At 47.1% G+C, this 22,397-nt stretch overlaps 6 protein-coding genes across 6 annotated transcripts; 4 read left to right on the forward strand and 2 right to left on the reverse strand.

Moving 5' to 3' along the window:
- Nucleotides 1-1,988: 1,988 nt before the first annotated feature.
- HD556DRAFT_1446955 (uncharacterized protein) lies at nucleotides 1,989-5,489 on the reverse strand (the record flags this gene model as incomplete). Its single annotated transcript, XM_041307178.1, has 12 exons — nucleotides 1,989-2,353; nucleotides 2,412-3,052; nucleotides 3,102-3,240; nucleotides 3,293-3,478; nucleotides 3,534-3,928; nucleotides 3,977-4,125; nucleotides 4,180-4,345; nucleotides 4,397-4,590; nucleotides 4,644-5,015; nucleotides 5,068-5,145; nucleotides 5,200-5,289; nucleotides 5,340-5,489. 12 exons carry the CDS (start codon nucleotides 5,487-5,489, stop codon nucleotides 1,989-1,991), a joined length of 2,925 nt encoding a protein of 974 aa, XP_041156609.1.
- Nucleotides 5,490-7,441: 1,952 nt separating this feature from the next.
- HD556DRAFT_1446957 (uncharacterized protein) lies at nucleotides 7,442-8,134 on the forward strand (the record flags this gene model as incomplete). Its single annotated transcript, XM_041307179.1, has 3 exons — nucleotides 7,442-7,521; nucleotides 7,576-7,671; nucleotides 7,723-8,134. The coding sequence occupies 3 exons, from the start codon at nucleotides 7,442-7,444 to the stop codon at nucleotides 8,132-8,134; spliced, it is 588 nt and encodes a 195-aa protein (XP_041156610.1).
- A 906-nt stretch (nucleotides 8,135-9,040) lies between these two features.
- On the forward strand, nucleotides 9,041-11,139 carry HD556DRAFT_1446958 (uncharacterized protein; the record flags this gene model as incomplete). Its single annotated transcript, XM_041307180.1, has 6 exons — nucleotides 9,041-9,277; nucleotides 9,329-9,726; nucleotides 9,784-9,912; nucleotides 9,962-10,334; nucleotides 10,387-11,072; nucleotides 11,121-11,139. 6 exons carry the CDS (start codon nucleotides 9,041-9,043, stop codon nucleotides 11,137-11,139), a joined length of 1,842 nt encoding a protein of 613 aa, XP_041156611.1.
- A 687-nt stretch (nucleotides 11,140-11,826) lies between these two features.
- HD556DRAFT_1493122 (uncharacterized protein) lies at nucleotides 11,827-13,361 on the forward strand (the record flags this gene model as incomplete). Its single annotated transcript, XM_041308831.1, has 6 exons — nucleotides 11,827-11,965; nucleotides 12,017-12,196; nucleotides 12,249-12,423; nucleotides 12,476-12,626; nucleotides 12,680-12,780; nucleotides 12,836-13,361. 6 exons carry the CDS (start codon nucleotides 11,827-11,829, stop codon nucleotides 13,161-13,163), a joined length of 1,074 nt encoding a protein of 357 aa, XP_041156612.1. The 3' UTR covers nucleotides 13,164-13,361.
- Nucleotides 13,362-14,790: 1,429 nt separating this feature from the next.
- HD556DRAFT_1397531 (uncharacterized protein) lies at nucleotides 14,791-17,193 on the forward strand. The gene is made up of 16 exons (XM_041303729.1): nucleotides 14,791-15,251; nucleotides 15,320-15,385; nucleotides 15,444-15,473; nucleotides 15,527-15,633; nucleotides 15,684-15,723; nucleotides 15,779-15,851; nucleotides 15,901-15,934; nucleotides 15,991-16,004; nucleotides 16,059-16,063; nucleotides 16,117-16,245; nucleotides 16,295-16,315; nucleotides 16,367-16,407; nucleotides 16,455-16,507; nucleotides 16,569-16,576; nucleotides 16,631-16,692; nucleotides 16,788-17,193. Exons 1-16 carry the CDS (start codon nucleotides 15,163-15,165, stop codon nucleotides 17,066-17,068), a joined length of 1,053 nt encoding a protein of 350 aa, XP_041156613.1. The 5' UTR covers nucleotides 14,791-15,162; the 3' UTR covers nucleotides 17,069-17,193.
- A 364-nt stretch (nucleotides 17,194-17,557) lies between these two features.
- HD556DRAFT_778316 (uncharacterized protein) lies at nucleotides 17,558-22,253 on the reverse strand. Its single transcript, XM_041311606.1, has 9 exons — nucleotides 20,873-22,253; nucleotides 20,644-20,820; nucleotides 20,429-20,584; nucleotides 20,273-20,380; nucleotides 20,072-20,212; nucleotides 19,855-20,017; nucleotides 19,600-19,796; nucleotides 19,403-19,547; nucleotides 17,558-19,350 (listed from the first exon to the last, which is right to left on the reverse strand). Exons 1-9 carry the CDS (start codon nucleotides 21,794-21,796, stop codon nucleotides 17,705-17,707), a joined length of 3,657 nt encoding a protein of 1,218 aa, XP_041156614.1. The 5' UTR covers nucleotides 21,797-22,253; the 3' UTR covers nucleotides 17,558-17,704.
- Between the last annotated feature and the right edge of the window lie 144 nt (nucleotides 22,254-22,397).

Consider the following 22,397-nt stretch of genomic DNA (forward strand, 5'->3'; position numbering starts at 1 on the left):
ACCGACCTACACCCTCACATAGAGGATCTCACCTCCGAATATCGTAAGATCGTAGGTGAACTACTCTACCTTGCCATGTACACGCGCCCAGATATCGCCGTCTCCGTCATGAAACTCGCTCAACACAACAGCTCACCGGAATCGCGTCATTATGCCGCAGCCAAGCATGTTCTCCGCTTCCTTGCTGGTACCGTCGGTCTACGCACACACTATGGGGGTGTCACGGCAATTCCTGAACTTCACGGGTTTAGTGACTCAGATTGGGCGAGTTGTCCCGAAGATCGCATCTCGATCTCGGGCTATGCCTGGTTTTTCAATGGCGGCCCTGTTTCACATTCATCCAAGAAACAGGTCACCCACGCGCTATCCTCCACGGAGGCAGAATATATGGCCCTCACTGCAGCTATTCAAGACGGTCTGTGGCTCATATCGTTCTTCGAATGCTTAAGGATCCCACTGTCCCTCCCGCTTCGTCTGTTCGCCGATAACGCCGGCGCCATCGCTCTATCTGAGGAGGCCGCGAATCACATCCGTACGAAACACATCGATCTACGATATCATTTCATACGCGCTGACATGCACAAAACTTGTTTTGTACATGAACATGGCAAATATTTAGCTGTAGTACTCTTTATAATAGCCCATGATGCTATCTAGAATTTTCTGTGTAGCACCCATATTTTATTTGAGTAATTTCGGATTCAAAAATGAGTGCATCACTACTTAACATTCAGAATAATACTTATCCTTATGAAAGATCGGTTTCAAACGCACAATTCTTCACTTAGTCAGCAATTTCTCACACTTCCTATAATTTTCTCACACATTTTCACATGTTCTGGAACATACTTTGTGACATATCCTGACATCATATTACATAATTGGTATGTTTTGTGTCACATCTTGAACATGTTCGCTTTTACGCGAGCCTCTTGTTTTTCACAATACTCAGAGGAAAGACCTGAAAGACTTCATACCTCATTACATAATCGGACTCATGTGACTTGGTGACACATTAGGAAACCATGCAGAGACTTCATTATGACAAATATGCAAGACCAACACTGTGGTATTTAACAAGTTAACATTAGACTGCAAGAATTCCAACAAAGTTTGAACACAGCTTTGGAGTACAGCATTCAGGCAGTGCAGAGGCAGTGTACACAGCTTGCTAGCACAGGTTAGCATAGCCACAGAGCACAGTCACTAAATGTTGATTTGAAAGCAATACTGGAATTTGGTAGAATAATCTGGAACATTCTATGGCATTCTTTGACACTTTAGTAGTAGATTAGTAATCAGTAGCACAGCCACTAGTAGAGTAGTATATAAGGGGCCCATTTTCCCTTTTAATAAAGAGAGCTCCCATCTCAGAGCCCATTTCCAAGTATCATCTAAGTTTGAGAGTGAGTGAGTGAGTAAGTGAAAGATAAGAAGAGTGACCATAAGGCTCTTTTTAGATTCTCACTTCAAAGATTACTGAGTGACACACTGAGTGAAATATTAGCTTATTTCATTCCACTTTTTGACACTGTTTCCCACGACATACAGAGGCATATTTGAGGCCACCATTGAGCCATACATTTTACACTAGCTGGTACACGGTTATCAGTCATCTAGTGCAGATATATTCCAGTTCTCTTTCAGACACAGGAAATCAATTCTGTGGGGAGAATATACATATTTTCATTAGCAAGGGAAGCACAAGTCCCTGTAGGGTTGATGCATCAAGTCTGTTAGTTTTCAGTAATAGGTAATGCATCAACTCCGTACATTACAAAGCCTCACAATGCATTGGTGATGCATTAGAACATGCTAACTATCAGACTTGAGTACCTTGCATAGTACTATACTTTGCTCTTCCCCCGGCCGGTTATTGTCCCCGGTAACTTCAAGACGGTAACTTTGAGACCGGCAACTTCATTCATCAGTGATGTAATACAAGGTACACTACATAGGTACCAACAGTAGACAGAAAATCCGAAGCATCAGGGCATATTACCCGGGATCGGTAACATGGCAGTCGGATTGCCCAGTATATCTTGAGGAGAAATAAATGGGGCCCATATGCTGCGAAAACGGGCAGTGAGGCGATGGCGAATATTGGCTTGCTGCGATGCATAAGCACGTAGGCCTTCATCCCGGGCAGCAGCCTCATGGCGGGCAGCAGTTCCTGGTTCTTCTCCATTGCAGGGGGCGGACTCGTAGACCTGGAGGACTCCCTGCCCTTCCCACCAATTTGCCTGCCAATTAAATAATTGCAGGACCCGGCGCATCTCCTCCTGGAGAAGATCTACTTCTTCAGCCCAACGAAGCGCCCTAGCACGGGATTTACACCATTCGACGCGAACACCTAGCAAATACTGAGATTAATTCCACCCAAACGAAAAAAAATCAAAACGAAGCCTTACCATCGACATCCCCACCATCTGCACAGCCGTCCACACCGTCCATCATCCAAATCCATGTTAGCCTTCGCCTTCCCTCTCCCTGAGTGGCAAATGGATCAATGAGTGGCTTCACATCGTCATCAGAGAGGTCCTGCAACCGCCCGCGCCAATCTACTTTCTTCAGAATGGGTGCGAGACGTTTGAGAGCCCCCCATGCGGTCCTATAGCGCTTCACGCAGGCCGCCTGCCTGGCATGTACACGTGTGAGTGCATTTTGAGCCCGAGTGTTGGCCCCTTGGCCTCGAATCCACTCTCTCTTGAAATTTAAGAGGGAGCAGTGTACACAGAGGCACTGCCTAAGTTCTTCTAAAGCATCGTGAGCTTGCGCAAACCGCAACTCCCACTCGATATGCTGGAGGTGGGGATCGCAAGCATTGCCATTCAATGCAGACGGGAGCCACAGTTTTATGAGCTCAGCATTATCGAGATCACTGGTTGCTGACGCGGTGACAAGCACTTGCACCGATGGCACATACAGAAGTTGGGTCTGCCTCCATGAGTCAATCTTTCGACGAAGAGAAATCCTTGTGCGGAGGACACTCAATTTCTGTGTATCTGTGGCATGAACGCCCAGATTGTTGGCTACGACCTTCAAACGCCGTCTTGTAGAAACTTTTAGCGTGGTAAGGGAGACACAGGCTAATCACTCACTGTTCTTCTTCGAGGTCCATACCTGATGCAACGAGTACACTTGGCGATACGTCAGGGTGAAGTGAAAGATCTACACCACGCTCGAGCTCCTCGGCCTCGAGCTGGGCCAAACTCAAGCGCGCACTGGCTTGCGTAATTGCTGGTCGATATATTAAGTAGGGTACACCAAAGAGATATCAAACCAAACTTACTGATGCCTTTCGGCTCTAATGGGTTGGTAACTGTCGTATCGTTCGGGTTTTCCTCCCATGCCTCCATTTCAGCCTTCCAGGCCACGCGGTTTTCAGAAGAAATGACGCTATCAAACTCCTCGAAAGCAGCACCGTGTTCGGCCTTTTCTGTCTGAGCTTCTTTTATCTTGAGCAAGAGCAATGATCCTAAGACCAACTCTATCAGTTTTCACGCATGTAATACCACACAACTAGAGCTCACCGAGTCCAACCACTTTCTTCCAGTTCCAGTCGCCGAAATGGTCGTCTAGTGTGTCTCGACGACATCCTGGACCCATAGCCTTCGTGCTTGAAGCTACAGGATTGATATTGGACCAGCCTCGCTCTGGTGCCTCGCCATCTGTGCGCCCCACAAAGCGAGTAAAGTTGAACGAAAAAATGGTTTGGCACTTGGAGACGTGCGCAGGGAGATGAAACTTAGGCACAAAAAAACGGATCGTCCTCGCAACATAATTCAAGTGGTGTGAAGGCGGCAAAGACAGCATGCGCGACCAAAGATGCTTGTGCCATTGGCAAGCAATGTCATATGACACGTTCAAGGCATCCACCGTCGAGTGTCGTAGTGACGAGAAAAACAAATAATCCATGTTCAAGTACCTGATTGTGTTTGTCAGATCAGATCATAAAATCAGTGAGAAAACACACTTCTCTCCCTTTTGAAGGTCGCCGACTCCATTGGGACGCTTCATATTATGATGTGCGCAATCAACAGTACCCACTCCCGTTGCCGCAAGTCCTTGAGACGATTTGGTTTCTGCCATATTCACGGCATTATGGTTCGAGCATGTGCTTTTCTGTAAGTTAGAATGGTCAGATGGCATCTTGATGCAAGCGGTGAAGAAACATACCTCTTGTACGTCTCCAATCCTGTCCAAGATGTAAGACTTGTAAGATTTCTCCTCTACGAAATAAGCCCAACCTTGTGAAAGGCTGGGATCAGTCTCGTCGGATGACACGGCACGTCTTTTCAGACGAAAGTTGGCATCAATCGCTAGAAAAAGACCATAAAGCCAACTGGGACATGATCAGCGCTCCCGACCACCTTGTGATATACATCGGACTCACCCTTTGGCCTTCGGGGCATCTTGCCAATCATCTGGGAGATTTTTCCCAGGTTGCGGACATGCAGGGCATAGCACAGCACACTGACCCTCTGAAGTACCTGCCACACCACTTGGATCATGGCTGCGACCTGAGCGTTTTAACATCACTAAATGACGCCATTGACGAATCATGCGCATGAAAGATTCATAACGGTCCTGAAGCGACAGTGTGAACTGAGAAATTAACACTTAGAGAGATTAAAACTTACCTTTTGTCGCGTCAAGCCCGTGTTGTCTGTTAAACGAACCAGCGAATGATAAAACTCGTATGCGGAGGTCTTTGATTCAAAGGATAGGACATGATAGTGATGAAGAACACGAAATGTTGCGGCCGATCGTGGATCAGTAGAAGTCGATGGATACCAACCAGCGCGCAATAGTTGCTTGGTATGTGTCTGGGAGGTCGTGCCACCACAGAAGTCCAGCCCAATCTCATGTACGCCATTTGTGTCAATGAGAACAAATTCATCATTGAATGCTTTCTTTGGAAGAATACACTGTTCGCCAATTGTATGACCAAGCTGTACGCGAAGACCCATAGTTTTCAATGAAATGCGCTGAAAAAATTGACCAGTCCATTCCTAGGAGGCTAATGAGCGATCAGGACTTTCACAGCTAAGAAATAAAGCTGACCTCTATACGATGAGTAGGCAACCGTATGTGATACTGGATGATACAGAGACCACAGTATAATTGTGAATCTAAGCAGTCCTGACACCGATATCAAGGGGGAGTCGATGTTGGACATGGACATCCAGGACACACATCAGAAGTGTAACCTCCGCGTCCCTCGTGCCGCAGCAGTTCCGCCAGAAATAAATCGCGTTCATTCATCCAGATGAGAAGGGGGTCGTCCTAAGGTTTCATTCAATGGGAGCAATCACTTATCACTAAATTAAACATACCGCGGGCATTCGCTTGCGCCCTGGTGTATTCTCTGAATCGTCTAGTAGTACAAACGGATCTGGTTCTCCGAAATCATATGAAAGATCACAGAAATCCTCTCCTGGAACAGCAGATTGATTGTCGGGTTCATAAGATGGCGATACGGACATGGTTCCCGGATTTGCTGCCTAGAAACCTTCAAAATGCCATCTCGGCGGGATAAAAATGTGAAAGAGGCGTGGATTGGTGCTTGGGAACTGCTGGTTGGGTGGTGTATAGTGGTTTAGTCGAGCTCGTTTTCGGCTTGGGTTTGATTGCCCATGCCCACGGCTGTTGATCTGGCGGAAGGTCCACGGAAGAGGTGCGGCCTGAATAGTTTGCAAGGAAGGACCCGATGATTCATTGTTGGCACTTGTGCTAGCCCGCATTCCAGTTGACTGATTCAACATCGCAATGGCTGGCTGCAGAACTTTTCGTTTCGAAACTTCTCACGCCAGAAAGACCGGGATCCGACGCAACACGAACAAGACCATATGCCATTGATAAAACTCTACAGAACAACTAAAATAGTGCCCAGGGTTCCACCATCTCCACTTTGCCCTGATCAATAGCCTCCCGAAGCAGCCTCTCCCCAATTGCGATGGATTCAACTTCATGATATTCAGCATTTGGAACGCCCAGAACACAGTTCAATGCGTCTTCCCTAGTAGCAGTTGATAAATATTATAAAAAAATGACTGAAACAAACTGGACTTACCAGCCCGCTACGACGCCAATGTGAGAACCACGAACAATATAAAAGAATTGCTTTCGCTTGATTCGCACTAAAATTGTATTAGCGATAAGGCAAATTCAAAGTACTGTTGTTGACACACCTGGTATATTGTAATAGACTGCCCTTGTAGCAATGAAGTCGGCATTCATCTGCATCTGCCAGCGATCGTGCTGCATCCTGGAAATCTGAGCTACCTTGATAGACAGTGATGAGATTTGGTGGCGCCGTGGAGACTGCATTATTGATCTGGATGGAAGACGGGATACGCAAGCCTTCAATGAAGAATGGTACCTGGGAGTGCATGATTGTTAGTGCAGGGACTGGAGAGGGACAGTACAGTGCCCTCTATAATACCTCTATATAGACCTGCAAAGCGATGTACGTGTCTTGTGGGATCCGAACGTGTCTTGTGGGCATTTGACTTACTGAAATTGTCAAGATTCAGACACGAAGAGCCTGTTCAATACATTTAACACGTATTAGACTTACCAGAAAAGAACATGTGTGTTGGAGAGAAGCTCGAAGGTCTGAAACTGAGAAGCTCGAAGGTTCTGAAACTTGCATTTGAGTTGCTGAAAGTAGGAGGATCGGATGAACTTAGCCGTTGTTCACAGGTGGTGTATAGATTACATAATATGGTCCAACCACTTATTTCGGTCCGACCATACAGTTCACAGCTGTAAGTATCAGTTATAATTGAAGCCATTCACCTACATGTCGCAGCTGAGGACCACCATGATCCATGGAACAACAATGCAGGGATATGTTTACCTATATATGAGTCGCCATGTGTGGACAACAGCTCAGTTTTGCATCCAACTACTGGGTGGCGTCACGGCGTCACTTCATTCACACTGAATACTAACTTGAATGAATGCTAACAACAGCTCGAATTCAGGGGAACTCGTTAATCCTCATGCTACATAGGTAAGTCTATGATGAAATTATCGCGAAAGCATGTCATGATGATGTATATATCACTCCCAGGCAGGTATCTTTAGTCCATTCCTCTGAGATAGCAAGTCTCTCTCGGACTTACCGTCTTACTGTGTTTTATGGTCCGACCGTCTGCAGCATAAGTGCTTCCTAGGTGAGTCTACAATCATATTTATTGACAAAGGTATGTCATCATGATATATATACTACTCCCAGGTGTCTTTTGTCTATTCTTTCTGAGTATGCAAGTCTCACCCCAACTTATCATCTTACTGTATGTTTTACGGTCCGACCTTCACACCAATCGAAGACTCGTTGTTTGGGTCCAAATAGTGTAAGGGTCTATTTAAATGCTTCGTTCTTTTGCTCCTCACGATCCAAGGTTACTTTGCAGTCCCCCCATTTTTCACCATGGCACGCCCAACATTATACAAAACTCATCAGGCTAGACTACAAGCAGCGAGAGAAAAGCGCCGTCGTCATTATCAAAAGTAAGTGATGAAGTGACGGTATCTAGGAGTCAAGTTAACCAAAAGACTCCCCAGGTTTCGAGAGTCTATCCTGGCCAAGCAGCGTCAGTCACGCAAAGAAAAAAAATCCTGTCAAGGCAATGAACCTTCGGACGACGAAGACGAACCAATGTATGTACTGCGTAGACTTGGTTGTGTTAAGGTGTCTGACTTTTACATCAGCGAAACCTTACATGACTGCATTGCTACAGTTAAGTACGCCAAGGATGACTTCATGGCCTATGTGAAAAGTCCACGACGATTCTTTGACCTCCTCGTGGATGAGTACTCCAAAACGATGCCCGACCCCGAGTTACACCCTACCGCGAATGGAGACAAGTCTATATTCGAGCGCGCTATCACACGCTTGGAAGACTTCCTCGACCAAGCTAATCGCGGGCTTGATGGTATCCTTCAGATGTGTGGTGTGAGTGATGAGTGGCGTGCTGCGGATGGTGTCTGCAGGTTCATGAGGGAGATGATAGGGATGATTGAAGACATCTTGTTGCGTCTGGCGGAGGGCGGAGACGGTGAACTATCAATCACTTTCATGGGGAATGAGTTGTGGTACCAGGAGTACAAATTCCCCGTCTAGTTAGTACATGCCCTGTAGAGCTTCTATCTTGGTTTGCAAGACCTCCAGAATACAATTACAGATGACAGTTTGAAGTGTAGGGGGGCTATGCGCAGATCTCTTTGCGAAGACATGTGCAGGCGCACAGCTCTGTGATTCAACTGCTCTCTTCTCACCATGTCCATGTCGCAGATTGCAGTCCTCACGCGTGACCAGCGCGATATGCTTAAAACATTTTACCTGCTTTTAAAATTGCTCGTTCCGGGTCAGTGGAAGAGCGGGAATTTTTTTGGGAGAGCATTTACTCCCAGTGGTTCGCAACTTGGCCTGAACGTGCTGTGCATTTTGGGGAGATACCTCACGATCAAGTGTTGTCTGACCTGCAGCAGACATCACTCATTGAAGCCATTAGGCGCCGTCGTCGAGTATGTCGCGACTCATTTCATGTTAAGGGGGACATATATTGACTGTAGGAGAAGCGCCTTCAGAGTTTTGTACTTATGAACACATTGTATCAAGAGACACGTGTGACGCTGAAGGAGCATTTTCCTGCGAGGAAGTCGAGAAGGTGAGAGATTCTGGCTGGGTCTTGTACCACAAAAATTGATTCAGTATATCAGGGGATAGACGAGGTAGTCAGTCTGTGTGCACACAAAGTGAGAGGATGTGGGCGTGTCATTATATGCATTATATGTGTAGATCTAGTGTAGATATTGAGAACTTGCCTTGCGCGGCGCATAAATGAGTTAAATTAGTGAAGCTCTAGACATATATATTATCAATAAGGACCGCACTGAAGAAGTTGAGGATCACCGTACTTGAATCTTGTCTCCCGTGGTTGTTTGCCTACCCAAGATTGACCGCCATACCCGTGAAAGTGCGCTCCATGCATTTTCTTCATTTTTTAAAAAACTTACCCTGCTACAGATGGCGGGCAAGAAGTGGGCTACTCCAGAGCAAGAGGAATTTCTCCTCAGCTTCATGTCTGAGTTCCGCGAGAGTGCCGCAACCAAGAACTACGATGATTTCTTCACGCGCATCTGGGCTCTATGGTTCGAAAGGTGGTCTGAGGAACGTGTCATCTTCAAAGACATGCCAGATGACTATGTTCGCACCCCGGACGACATTAAGGCTCTGGCAAGAGCAGTTGAGATGCGTCAGCAAGTAAGAACATGCACGAAAACCAGATAAAACACGTACTGATTGATTTTACAGCAACTGGTTACCTGGTATAGGTGGCAGATAAACCCTGCACGTCATGCTCGCTCAAAAGGCGCCAGGGGCGTGCTGAAATTTGATACCGTCTTAGGTGGGGGCGTGGAACTCAAAGGTACACGGGCACCCCAAAAAATCGATATTTACTCGCACAAATTCTATGAAGCGAAGGTTAAGAATGTTGCAGACAATGCAATTACAACAGAAAACATCACCAATAGAGGCCCGAAGCTGAACAAGCGCCGTGAGATCACGCGGCAGATGTACTTGGAGGAAAGCGAGTCTGTCAAAGCAGATATTGATAGGAAGTATCGCAAGGCGAAAGCAAATTTCGCAAAAAAGCGCCAGCAGCTGAAGTCTGGGAAGCCATTAAAACTCGATGATGCCACAAAAGTGAAGTACATACCTACTAATCAATTGAATGTCACATTACTGACTTCAATCCTCTGCGGTAGAGCTATTCGGGAGCTAGGTCCAATGCTTGACCGCATCCTCAAATATCTCGCGCACATTACGGGCGGGTGGAAGTTTACGGTTCTTATGGGAGGTCGTGATCCTAGGACGGGTGAAACATCAGTTTTCAAGTGAGCAACATTCACAAACATAAGGAAAACTGTGCTTATCGTAATCAAGCTATCACGTAGGCGAACTTCAAAGTGGTGCCCAGTTCAATCATGTGTACAAAGACTTCGATGGAATGCAAGCTGCATTCCTAGCATTCGTTCAAAACGCTCTCGGTATGGCTGAAGTTTCTAAATTCAGAGACACAGACTTACGTGCTCCCCAATCAGCATTTGAGTCTACCCTACCACATGATGAGACGGCAGAGGATGAAGACGAAGAGTCCTCATCAGACTGGGACTTTGACGAAGATAACAACAATAGACGAGGAAAGAGTGTTGAGGAGGATATGAGTCAAGTCGAGGATCTCGCACTCTTTGATACAAACAACCTGTATCGCATGACTCCCCAATCTGCCAGTGATGAAATTCTCGAGGATCATGCTGTGAGTAATAGCTTACCAATATGCAGTGAAATGTGTCTCACCGTGCGCACAGAGTGGCTCACATACTCCATTGGATACCCTCTTGGATTCTGCATTGCCCAAAGCGTTTCCCACAACTGCTAGCCAGGCATCAGCTGATGCATCAGCTGATGCATCAACGGCGCTTGGCAGCATGGCTGGAACTGTCGATAATTCATCGCTCGCTACCGAATTTCTTTCTCACTCTACTGCTTTCGACCCCATCGTAGAAGGCACCGCCGATTTCTCTGCCTTTGATCCCCATGCCTTCGCTGCTATTGTCAACAATCCCTACTTTGAGCCTGGTGTCCTTGACAATGACTGGTCCATGCGGGCCCTTGATACTACCGACAAGTCGTCAGATTTGCCTGCGCAGTCTCCCGCCAACCTGACATCTCCAGACGACTGTGATTGCCCCCCATCAAATCAAGAAATGGAGGTGCTGCTCCCTGCTGTCCCATCTGCGAATAGTGAGGAAGGACAGGACGACGATTCACTTCTCAACCAGCCGGAGGTTCATCCTCGCCGTGGGGCACGCAGACGGCGTGTTGACAGATCCCCGGCTCCTACATCATCCATGGACCCACCTACATTGCCAGTGCACATGGAGATGAACGTGCCTCGTCTCCGTGCACGTAACAATGTTCCCTTCAATCCACGAGAGCGTGATAACAACATTGGAGTCCCGGCACGTCGTGCTCGCCCCGCAGACTCACGGAAGTACGTCCATTTTATTTTGTTGCAAAAACACGCTAATAAACTCCACAGAAAGGCTCGGCACTCTTGAATGGTAGGGTTGTGAGAGTCCGGTCAATGTCCTACATTTAGAGTGTGTGTATATACTTGTAACAACGTCCTGTATCAAATATTGTGTCGCACCTGCAATACAGTTATTTTGACTCCATACTACATAATCAGAACAAGGTGGCGGAATGGAGTGAGGGACTTAGTGAATTCAAAGCTTGAACGGACTTAGTGAATTCATTGAAAGCTTGAACGGACTTAGTGAATTCAAGGCTCACACAGACTTAGTGAATTCAAAACTCGAACCCTATTACTAATCCCAACGGAGAGCTGGAACAGGTAAGAGGCCTACTTAAAGTGAATACTGAGTACTGAGTAGCCGAACGCCAAAGAATTAGAGTATGTAAGCAGAAAAAGACAGAAAGAGACCTACTAAAGTGAGTACTGAGTGGCCGGATACCAAAGAATTAGAGTATGTAAGCAAGGTACTATCAGGGCGAAGCGGGAAGCAAGGAGTAGGTAAGCAAGGTACTGCCGGGAGCAGGGTATATAGGGCACGATGGATGGACGAGTGCTAAATATGGATGGACGAGTGCTAAATATGGACAGCACAGCCCAAATATGTACCGGACAGATGATGCATCACTGTCAGATCCCTGATGCATTAATCATGCATCACACAATGAGCAAGCTTGATGCATCACAAAGCTAGGCTACTTAGCCTGCTCTAATGCATCAATATTACACTATTGCCTGCAAGTTCCACGTATTCTCAGGCCGCTCAACACATCCACGTAAAGTCCTCCGACTCCAAGCCTTGTCCGCCAACGACGTTGTTCTGACAGCGCGTTCCGAGTTTTTTGCCGAACGTAACCTTTCCTTCTCATGAAGGTGGTGAGCTCGCTCATCAGAGTCGATAGTATTGTCCAGAACGGGATCACCTCAGGACGCGACGTTTGTCGACTTCGGAGATGGTTCAGAATTCGAAGATGGGATAACACTTGATGACTACGGATACGGATCTGACAGCGATCTTGAAGATGAAGAAGAGGTCAAAGCTAATCCTACGCCTCCCAGCGATGTGACTACCGTCCTTAAAGGTAAGTGATTCAAGACAATATTAGCAACGTAAATCTTCATACCTTGTGCAAGGAAACATAAGTGAATCAGACGACGACTTACTGGTTGTGGCAGACACTATGTGCGAAAGCGCTGCCTTGGCTGGCCCACCACAAGCAGAACCGCTTATCGTCCCTACTCCAATTCAATATAAACCACAAGTTTTCAACTACCGGAAGATACTCATGCGAGACACGGCATTCAGGACGTAAGTTACATGTCATCACAATTGTGGCGGGCCTTTAATTTCGCATATATAGATTGAAAGCGCTCTTGCTGTATCTGTATACGGACGATATCTCCTTCTCCCCACTCAAGTCGCAGGGACCGCCCAAAACTGATGCGGAGACCCCAAACCCTAGCGCTTCGTGGCCTTGCTCACCGAAGTCGATGTATCGTTTAGCCTCCAAGGTTCGAGTAAATTTACCTGGTACTCTCCATATATCCTAATACACAGTTGTCAGGTTCGACTCGACAGCCTTCGCGACCAAGCTTTCTGTGCAATACGAAGTAGTTTGGATGCGGGAAATATTCTCCAAGAACTTTCTTCATCATTTACATCCAAGTCAGCCCTTTTTTAATCATGGCATAGCACAGTGCTAACCAGCTTCGTGTGTCAGGTATCCCGCAATCCTGCAAATGAATGTAGAAGTTCTACTCCAGCATATCGTGTCTGTTCCTGTCATCCAGAATATCCCTTCACTGCTCAAGAGGATCACCGACTCACAATTGCCCCATGGAACGGATATTATCATTAATTTGTACCAGAAATTTCTGCTGCAGTACCACCCTCGGGCGCTTGCACTTGCGAATGCACCGATTGGGAGCACATCGCCTCCTCAGAGGACTGATAGTGTCTTGAATGCACCGGTTGGGAGCACACCGCCTCCTCAGAGGACTAATAGTGCCTTGAAAGCCAAGATAGATTTTAGAAGAAAATATTATTGATTGCATTGTATGTATTGTGTCTATGAACATCGCTGTCGATCTTGCTGTCGCAATAGATTGATTTATGGAGAATAATGATTGTACGTACATCCAGCCAGTTAAACACAAGAAGGATCGCCTTCCTGAAAGATCGTTACCATTGATGGACTCATTGTCTGAGTGAGCCTGCTCGATCGCATCCGATTGTATACTGGTGACCAGCTCGCATTGACCTGGTTGACGCAAGTTAGAAAACATCAACACTTCAAAACAGACCCTACTATTCGTATCATACCTTTTCCCCCTTATCTCGCACACCGCACAAGACAGTTCATAGAGCACCGCGTCTTAAGTACTAGTCTCGTTTGTTTGTTGCGGTATATAAATTCTCTCTTGATTTATATATATATATGTATTAAAAATCCTAGTCCTCCGGAGCCCTATGGTAGACATTACCTACGTATATTATTTACAAGCCCTCCCGATACCTGCTGGTCGCGTTTCTGTAGACTGCGTAGCTGATATGCACTGGACGTCGATGGCGTCGGGATGTAAGACACCCTCTGAAATGGGCAACATCCCGTGATGCTCGACGCCGTGGGTCAGCACGTTTGGAGCTCCCCCAGAAGACGGTGGTTCTAGGTATGAGCTAAGGGTTACTGGAGCAGTAGGTTATGTGCGTCTTCGCTGAACTCGAATGTCGACTACACTCGTTGGTACTAAGGGAAAGGCCTATGTAGCGGGCGGCAGGAGCTTGTGTGTTTACAGATAGCTTGAGGCAGGTCTGGTACATGTCCGCGGATGAGTCTGGCTGTCCATTATACTTCATAAATTGGCACATATATTGTCAAATATCAAACAAGACATACCGGTCAGCATACACGTAGACTGGGAGGGCTTGCGTGCGTCTTATTGGATTATGACAAAATCCACCCCAAGAACACTTGAATACTGACATATGAGAATGGACAAACTTCTTGTAGCCTCAAGAGTCGTAGTGGCATCCGGTTCTGTGCGCCACCGTCTTTCGACTCTTCCCACCCTGGTACCTACTGTGATGAGTGATGTCGTTCAGGCTGGCTCCTTCTCGGTTCGTAGCAAGCTCCCTGGTGTCTTTCGAAAGTATTGAGATTATACAGCGTTAACGGTCATAATGTGTCAATGAATGACGAAGTACATGACCCTGCGCCTGGAATGTATAAAATAGCATGCTTTGGCAAGTGAGTATGAGGACTTGCAGTGTAAACCAAGACTCACCAGTTTGAAAAGATATGCCAGTGCGTGGTTGCGTGCCTTAGATCGAGCCATTTCGAAAAAAAAATGTCGACAGAGTCGTGTGACCGTGACATAGCCTTCTGGGAACCCGAAGAAGGCTTACTATCATGTGGACTGAGTAGATACGAAGCAGTGAGATGCACAGCGACAGACTCGCCCTCCCAGAACTTTGTCTTTGTATTCATTCGACTTCAGCCTGAGCCCGAGCCTACCAGTACTTGGTGAACACTGAGTAATTGAAAATTACTGTAGCCCTTCTGATTTGAAACTTTTGGGGTGGGTTGTAGACGACGTGACGGTTCCTCGCAGGTCTCGTGACCGACTTGGCACGACTCGGACTCATAAATGAATTTCATTTCTGAACCCCACATTTGCTTACTAATCTGCAAAGTTGACCTCAGACAGCCTAGATGTGCCCTGATGTGCCTCACCAATGCCAGCCGATGTCTCGCTGGCTAGCTTGCTGGCTCAATCTTGGCTTGCATGACAGATTTAGTACTCCAGACAAGATTGCCCCTTTTCTATCGTTTGGTACCCGAGTACATTTAATCAATTTCAAAGTGTCGTTTTGGTAGAAAAGTCTTGCCTTGCTGGCATTCCCCTTCCTTCTTTCTTTCTTCGTAAAAGCCTTCAGCATCAGCCTGTTCCGAAGTCGCGTGGCCTTTTCTACATTCCTTTTTTCACTGTCATTCGTCGCCTCAATCTATCAAGGACCGCCGCAGAGGACGAGTTTTTCATCTATTAAATGGAGGCTCTGGAGCGGCGTGTCGTCATAGACAGCCTAACCTCTGAAAAATATTTGCGAGTAGCATCCATTTCAGTTGCATTTTACGAGTAAGTAGTGTTTTATTTCTTTGTTGCGGCCCCGTAGTTGTCACGATATTCTGACAGGTTACGTTCAGTTATGTTCTTACACTCCCCGCAGAATGGCGCTTTTACCGAAGCCAATCGTCAATTTTTCATATGAGGTATGTATACCCTGGCATATTTTCACGTATCACTGTTGACAAGTTCAATTTCCATCAGTCTTGCCTGCACCTTATTCATTCTTATACGGTACGTTTGTCCTCAGTTTGTCTTGTGATTTTTTTTGCTCACATTCAATGCAGCTATATCAGTATCATGGCTATAGTAACTAGCAATTACGGATTCTTCTCCACCGCCTATACCCTACAGACGTGTCAACAGTACTATCTTGTGGCGCCTGCATTCAAAGGTCTGTCCTATCGGTGTTCGCCTACCATGACTTTATTGACCATGCCGTAGCCATACAAACAATGATATCACAGGCCATCCTAGGTATCAGGTATGTCCTGTCGAATATTTTATGGTTTGCAGCTGCACAGACTAAATTTGTGTAGAGCATTCAATATTGCAAGACGAGATAGGCGGATAGGAATCATACTATTGCTGCTATACCTCCTGTCGACTTCAGTGGGTTCTTACAACACAAGTATGATCTTTTTTCTCTGATTTCTTTTAGGCGGAGTGGTTCGCCGATATGTTTCACCGGACTCGTAAGCTCTGCCTTATATTTCAATCTTGGGTTCTCATTGACCTTTACAATACACAGCTGTTGTCTATGATGTACGTCAGTTTTCCTTACAACAAGATCTCATGCAAACAGTATCCCTTTCTTAGGGAAAGTAAGTGGTCGTTTACCACCTGTGTGGGCTGTTCAGATCTTCATGAACCATAGCTGCACCTCGGGAGATGCTGGCAAAGTATTGTCAACCTGGTTCTATTACCTCGCTGTGTTGGTGTATGACATTGTCATGGTGACAATTTCTACCGTACATCTTTTGCGTTACAATCCTCTCAGTAGCAGGTGAGTCTTTTCCTTCCCGTCTTTCGGGTCGCTAAACCATTGCTGTCAGAGTAGAACAGCTAATACGGGTGTAAGTCCCTTACCACTGGCAGAGTTGATGTGCATCACTCATTGTACTTAGCCTGATCTATGACGGCATCGGATATTTCATCGTGTTGTCCGGCAAGTATATTCTGCTTGTGATGAGCACTCTTATAACATTTCCTCAGCGGCGAACGTATTGAATCTCATCTTATATCGTACGACTAATATCTATACTCAGGTATGTAGGCTCAACTTCGGATATACCATGGAGACTCACAACGACTTGCTCCTATTATTAGTCGACAGGGTAAGTTTCGTATCATCTGGCGTCAAGGAGATCAGACCCCTCAAAATGCATTAGGGCATCAGTAGGTTATGCTTTAACGTGGATTATGAGCCAACGGATTCTCATCAATATACGAGGTACGCACCATTCTAGAGCTTGACTGCTATTCCACTAAGGCTCGCGATGTTCATTCTTTCCATTTCTTCCGCTCCGATCACCCAAATACGCAAAGGAATGACAGATCCAAATGCCCAACGCTTGGAAAACGTGATCGTCGCGCGTCCCACACTTACTGCGCAGAAAAAAGTGATGTCCGGTCTCCGCTCCCAGTTCGAGTCCAAGAGCCACTCCAAAGGCTCCAGCGGCTCCAAAAATCCCGTCGATGCAGAGCTTAGGGCACAATCGCCTCGCAATTCCAACGACATGGAACTCGGTATACGCGTACGCGTCGAGCGCTCGGTGGTGGTAGATTACAGGGAGGAATCTGAGCAATCTAGCTCGTGGGTAAAATGAATCTGAGGCACTGGCGCCTAAGAAGAAGGAACGACTATTTGCTACGGGGTAATACCCAATATACGATATCAACGTGTATATATCCACCCGGTGCTACTACGGAATTTCCAGCCCCCGTTCACAACAAAATGCGCATATATATTCGGTGAGCTGTTCAACCTTTGCTGCTTCGGTTGGGCTGTGTCGCCATTGCTGCTTGCTCTAAGGGATGTCTAGCTATATTCTGACCATTCTCGCCTGTTGTTTCAACTCATGTTCCCGTGTCACGCGAGCTTCCTGTGGCTTGTTGGTATTCTTCATGTTGGAGTATACTGCTAAGCGCCTTATAATTGCCAGTTGTTAACCGGCCTTCGACCGATTCGCCGTCTTACGCTGTAAATTAATGTGTTTGTTCGGTCTCCCTTGCGCTATCTACCTTTCATCCTCTTACCAGTGGCTACGAGTGCGTCTCCCTATGAATCTTCACTGTTTTCGCTCTCTTGCATTTCTGGCGAATGTCAGCTTACCGCACTAGATAGGTTTCCATGGTCTTCTTCGAAGGAAAACGATAGTCCAATACACATGCATGTGGTATCACATATACAAAGTACCAATGAAAACCGCCCAGATCCCTCATCTTCAGGAAAAAATATACATCTACAATATCTCTATCGTCTTAATGTCCAGCAAGTCTTGAACAGAAGACATATCTTTGACCTGCGCAATGATATCACGATCCGACGCAACTCTCTTGTATTCTCCGCCACGCTGCCGCGCTAGCAAAAAGGCGCCAAAAGGCTGCCCAAGGCGAACCAGCAACCGCAATGCTCGCAATTCTAGATCAACCCCATCCTGTTTTACAGGAGAATGGCTAGGTGAGTCGTCTGACGGAGACAAAGGCGGTGTCCGATAATCCCCCTCGCTCTCCGTATCGTCTAGCAGATTTGCAAAGTCTGGTAGATCGAGGAGAGACCGATCCCAGGGACGGACAATCAGGAAGGTTTGCTTGACGGGCCTGGTCCGCGAGTGAATATTCAGCTCTTTGGTAGTGATCAGCAGGTCACGAAGTCCGTCTGCCTTGACTTTATATTGAGTCTCCTGGGATGGACCGTAGTTCAGACTGACTTCTGTGACACGGAATGCCATACAAGGCAGATGCAGCCTGCAGTTCGCGAAACGAGCAGCGCTTGTGTAATCAAGCCGGTCGTAAAGTTCCAAAGCCGAGTCCACAACAGTGGGATTTTGTCGCAGCGAAGAGACCTGTGTCTGAATATCATCTTCAGACAAAGATGAAAGGGCACATGGAGGAGTGGTGTAAGAGGTAATATGCGCTGGAAGACAGCTATTGAACTCGGAAGGTTGTCCGATCCAGTCGAGGACAGTGATGTCCCCCGACCGAGCTACGATCTCCTGTAGGAGCCGTCCGAGCGCGTTCTGTTTCTTCTCGCCATAAATGACAGGTAGAGTGATACCGAAGATGCCAAATAATGAGTACGCAATGTCCTCCTGCAGAGTGGTGACGCGCTTCGATGCCCATTGCAGTTTCTCTCGGGCACCCCTCATACCTGGACTGAAGTTCACCAAGGCCCGTGCATCTATGCCCGTCGCATCCTCCAACTCCTTCATGATTGCAGGGGACTCTTTGTGGTTGGGAGAGCGGTCGCCGAGATATAACGACCAATCTTTCTGATAAAATATAACAACCTGCGGAGCAACTAACTCTTGGAAGGTCCATCCTCGCTCGTTCCAAGCACTCCCCACCAGTGCACCGGGCTGAGATGAAGAAGGGATATCGGATAGGTAGACGATGGTAAGCGCTGAGTTGCGGTACCAGACGAACATGGAGTTGATCGATTCTTGAAGCTCCGTAATATTGCTCTTCTTGTCGATACAGCACGTGTCCATCCATGCCCAGTAATATCCAGCATCACGAACGACTTTGCAGAACGACTGCAGTTTCGCGATGCCACCAAGTCCATCCAACTCGTACACGACTTTGTCCTGAATGTCGTGCAGCAACACCTCCGCCTCTTCCCACCTGTGTGATAGCAGGACGCAGCGGAAGTACGTCGCCACTACATCTTTGATGCGCTGCGTTCGGAGGTTTGAATCTTTCGTCGGAAACGTGATAAGCTCATTGTACTCTGAACTCATTTTGAAAGAGTTTAGCTGTGCTGCTCGGTCGCACAAAAGACCCGTAGAGGTGTTGAGCAGACGAAGGGGGGCATTTTCGAGTTCGATCCAAACTGCCCTTCGGATAGCGTCCTCTGCTTGGGATGGACAGACATATTGCTGACGCAAACCTGTAGAATGAGATAGGCATTTGAGATCATGCAGGAGTGTTCCATGGCTTACTGCGTATCTGCACTTCGGGAGCATCGTCTAACTTGGACAACATGATTGTGAATGCTTCGATGGCTTCGTCGTAACGTTTTGCACCATGCAGCGCTGTATGTGTCAACTGGTATCCAACGTGAGATGAAGGATTGAGTTCGGTGACCTATGCATTGCCGAAGTCAACATGGGCTACAAAACCATAGATGCCAGCGTACCTTTTGTGCGTCGAGAACTGCCTCCTCCCATAGCATTTTCTCCAACTTTGCCTTGCTGCGATTTGCAAAGACGATATCGGATGCAGAATCCAGGGCAATCGCCGCCGAGTACAGGTCGATAGCCCTGTCATACTCGCTTGCAGCGAGGGCAATATCTCCGTTGGCAATACAGAGCGCGCTGCATTCTTCCTTGAAAACTGGATGAAATGCAGGTGAGTATTGTAGCCTGCATTACATTACGAACTCCAGACTTGCCATTGGACCAGTCGAGGTAGTCGGCCATGGTGTTTTCATCACTGGAATCCATCATGGACCAGTATAATTTCACGGCATCTTGAAATTCACGAGCCTGAAGGAGTGCATCACACCGTTTCTGGTGTGTGGTCAGCCACAAACATTTCAGATCCCAGCCGAAGATCTGGACAAGATACTCAGTTAAGAAAAGCACCGTGTACACATCGTCTTAACGCACCACCACCAGGTCCTCGTATATTTCATGAATGTTGAATTTTGATGATGAATTGTTGGAGTTGACAGCGGCAATGAAATGGTCAGCGGCTTCGGCGTAATGTGCACCGTCCAAGGCTTTTTCGAGTTGAACATGCAGATATGCCTAATGTGCGAGATTGCAAAGGTTGGGATTGATGACCAAGTGTAGCTGCATGGTACTTACTTCCACAATACGATATGGGCGAGTATAGACATTCGGGCAACCCGCAGCGAGTTCTTTGAGGAGCAGGCTTGCTTCGTCATGTTGACCTGCATTGAACAGTGCGATGGCCTGAAATATGGAATGAGACAGAGAGTATGCAAGGTAACTGCGACATACCTTGATCAAGAGCAGAAAATGAATGGTATCTGGATCTTGGTCCGTGTACATGGATGCAACATCAAATGCTGCCCTCGCATCCAGGATGCGGCCCTTTCCGCAGAGGGCAATACCCTTGGAGATAAAGCCTATCAACGATGGCTGAATGCTGATGGACTATGTCATCACCGAGTTAGTCTTTCATAACAGGACCATGATTAGTGAGTATATCGCACCGTGATTGCATCCTGAACGGCGTGGTCCCAGTTGTGTTTTCGCGCCATGACAAATGAGCGATGAGCGTAGGAAGTATGGTTGTTCTCATCGATGTTGATATCTTGTGTGAGTAGTTCTTCGGCGGTTGACAAGTCTCCATCTATGCATGCAATACGGGCTGTCATGATGCCTAAGATCTGCACGAAACATGTTCAAATTGTGATATATGAGTCGCGGACGGAAACGTGCCTTTGAATTTATAATGTTGGGTACTGCCCACTCTGAGATCATTTTATCGTTGCCTCCGCTGAGGATGTGCTTGCCATCCATGGAGAAAGTGGCCCATTCTGGACCGAGTGAGTGCTCAAAGATGGCAACGGTTTGTCGGTCTGAGACCCGCCAAAGACGAACATGACCCTCTTGTGGAGATACCGATGCGATGAGTGTGCCAGCAGGATTAATGACCATGAGATTGATATAATTGGAGTGGCCCGTCCAAGGATCGCCAACCTGCTTCCAGGTTGCTGTATCCCATTCGCGTATGGTAGGATCGCCCCCAGCGCCGCCTGTGAGAAGGCGCGTGCCATCGGCCGTCCATACAAGGGAGAAGGTGTGCGATTTGTGACCCTTGAAGGATGCGACAAGTTCCCTCGTGCCTGGATTATAAATGTCGATCCTCGATGTTGCAATAGCAAGAAATTCTCCAGATGGCGAATACCGAACACAACAAGTACCATCACCACACTTAATTGGTCTTCCTTCCAGCTCTGTCCAGGTTTTGGTGTTCCATAATTTTGTTATTCCGTACTTTGAACAAGTGGCCAGCACTGTCCCATCAGGAGAAAAATCCAGCGAGCTGATCCACCCGCCGGGGTGAGCTTCGATAGGCTGGGAGAGCAATTCTCCAGTTTCTCCGTGCCAGACCACGACCTCCCCATTCAGATCACCGCTTGCTATCAATTGCTCATCTTGTGAGACTGCCAATCTCGATACCCCCCCGCGATGCATTTCCATCTTCAATGCAACGCCGGTCTCCAAGTCCCACAGACGAACCGTCTTGTCATGTGAGCCCGTAACCAATCGTTTATCGGGGAATACTGCGGCTGCCATTATACACTGTTCATGACCGTTGAACTCTCGCAAGGGTGTAGTGATTGGAATGGGCTTCAACATTTTACTGGAGGTTGATGGCGTTGGACGTGGTCGAGGTGAGCTTGGAGGGATCGTAGGTCTCTTGCTCTAAGCTGCAGAGTAGACGCCCGAGGCTGTTCCCACTGAAGTTCCCTCTTCTTACGACATCTCAAACTTGTCATCAAATGTGTCACAAGAGGGTGCCTTACGTCCAGTGCTCTCTTGTAGTTCATCTCTACTTTGAGCTTCCCTCACTACCGGTCCAACTGGTTTTAGTTCTTATTCGCCAATCCACCATCATTGGAATCCCGCACCACACAAGTACAGGTGCAACATGTTCACTAACCTCTGTGAGCTCTCACCGCAGATGCTACCGAGCCATGCATCAAAAGCACTGTTATCGTGTCTTGGAATGCTAAAAAGCATGGAACCAACAGTCCCTATACCAGGTACCTGGACTGCCGAAAGACTAAGTGAGTTCCACAAGTTCTTTTATCAAAGCTTTCACCCTAATTCTCATGTACCAGGCGCCAGTGCGTGGTCGATTTTTAGTGGCTCGTGATTATTCTCGGGTGCCATGTGCTGTTTCCTTCATGAATGACAATTGGTACACGCTAATGGGGACGACACGATGGATGATCTG

This window comes from Suillus plorans (assembly GCF_016647745.1).
Source record: "Suillus plorans strain S12 chromosome Unknown HD556scaffold_58, whole genome shotgun sequence".
NCBI classification, from domain to species: domain Eukaryota; kingdom Fungi; phylum Basidiomycota; class Agaricomycetes; order Boletales; family Suillaceae; genus Suillus; species Suillus plorans.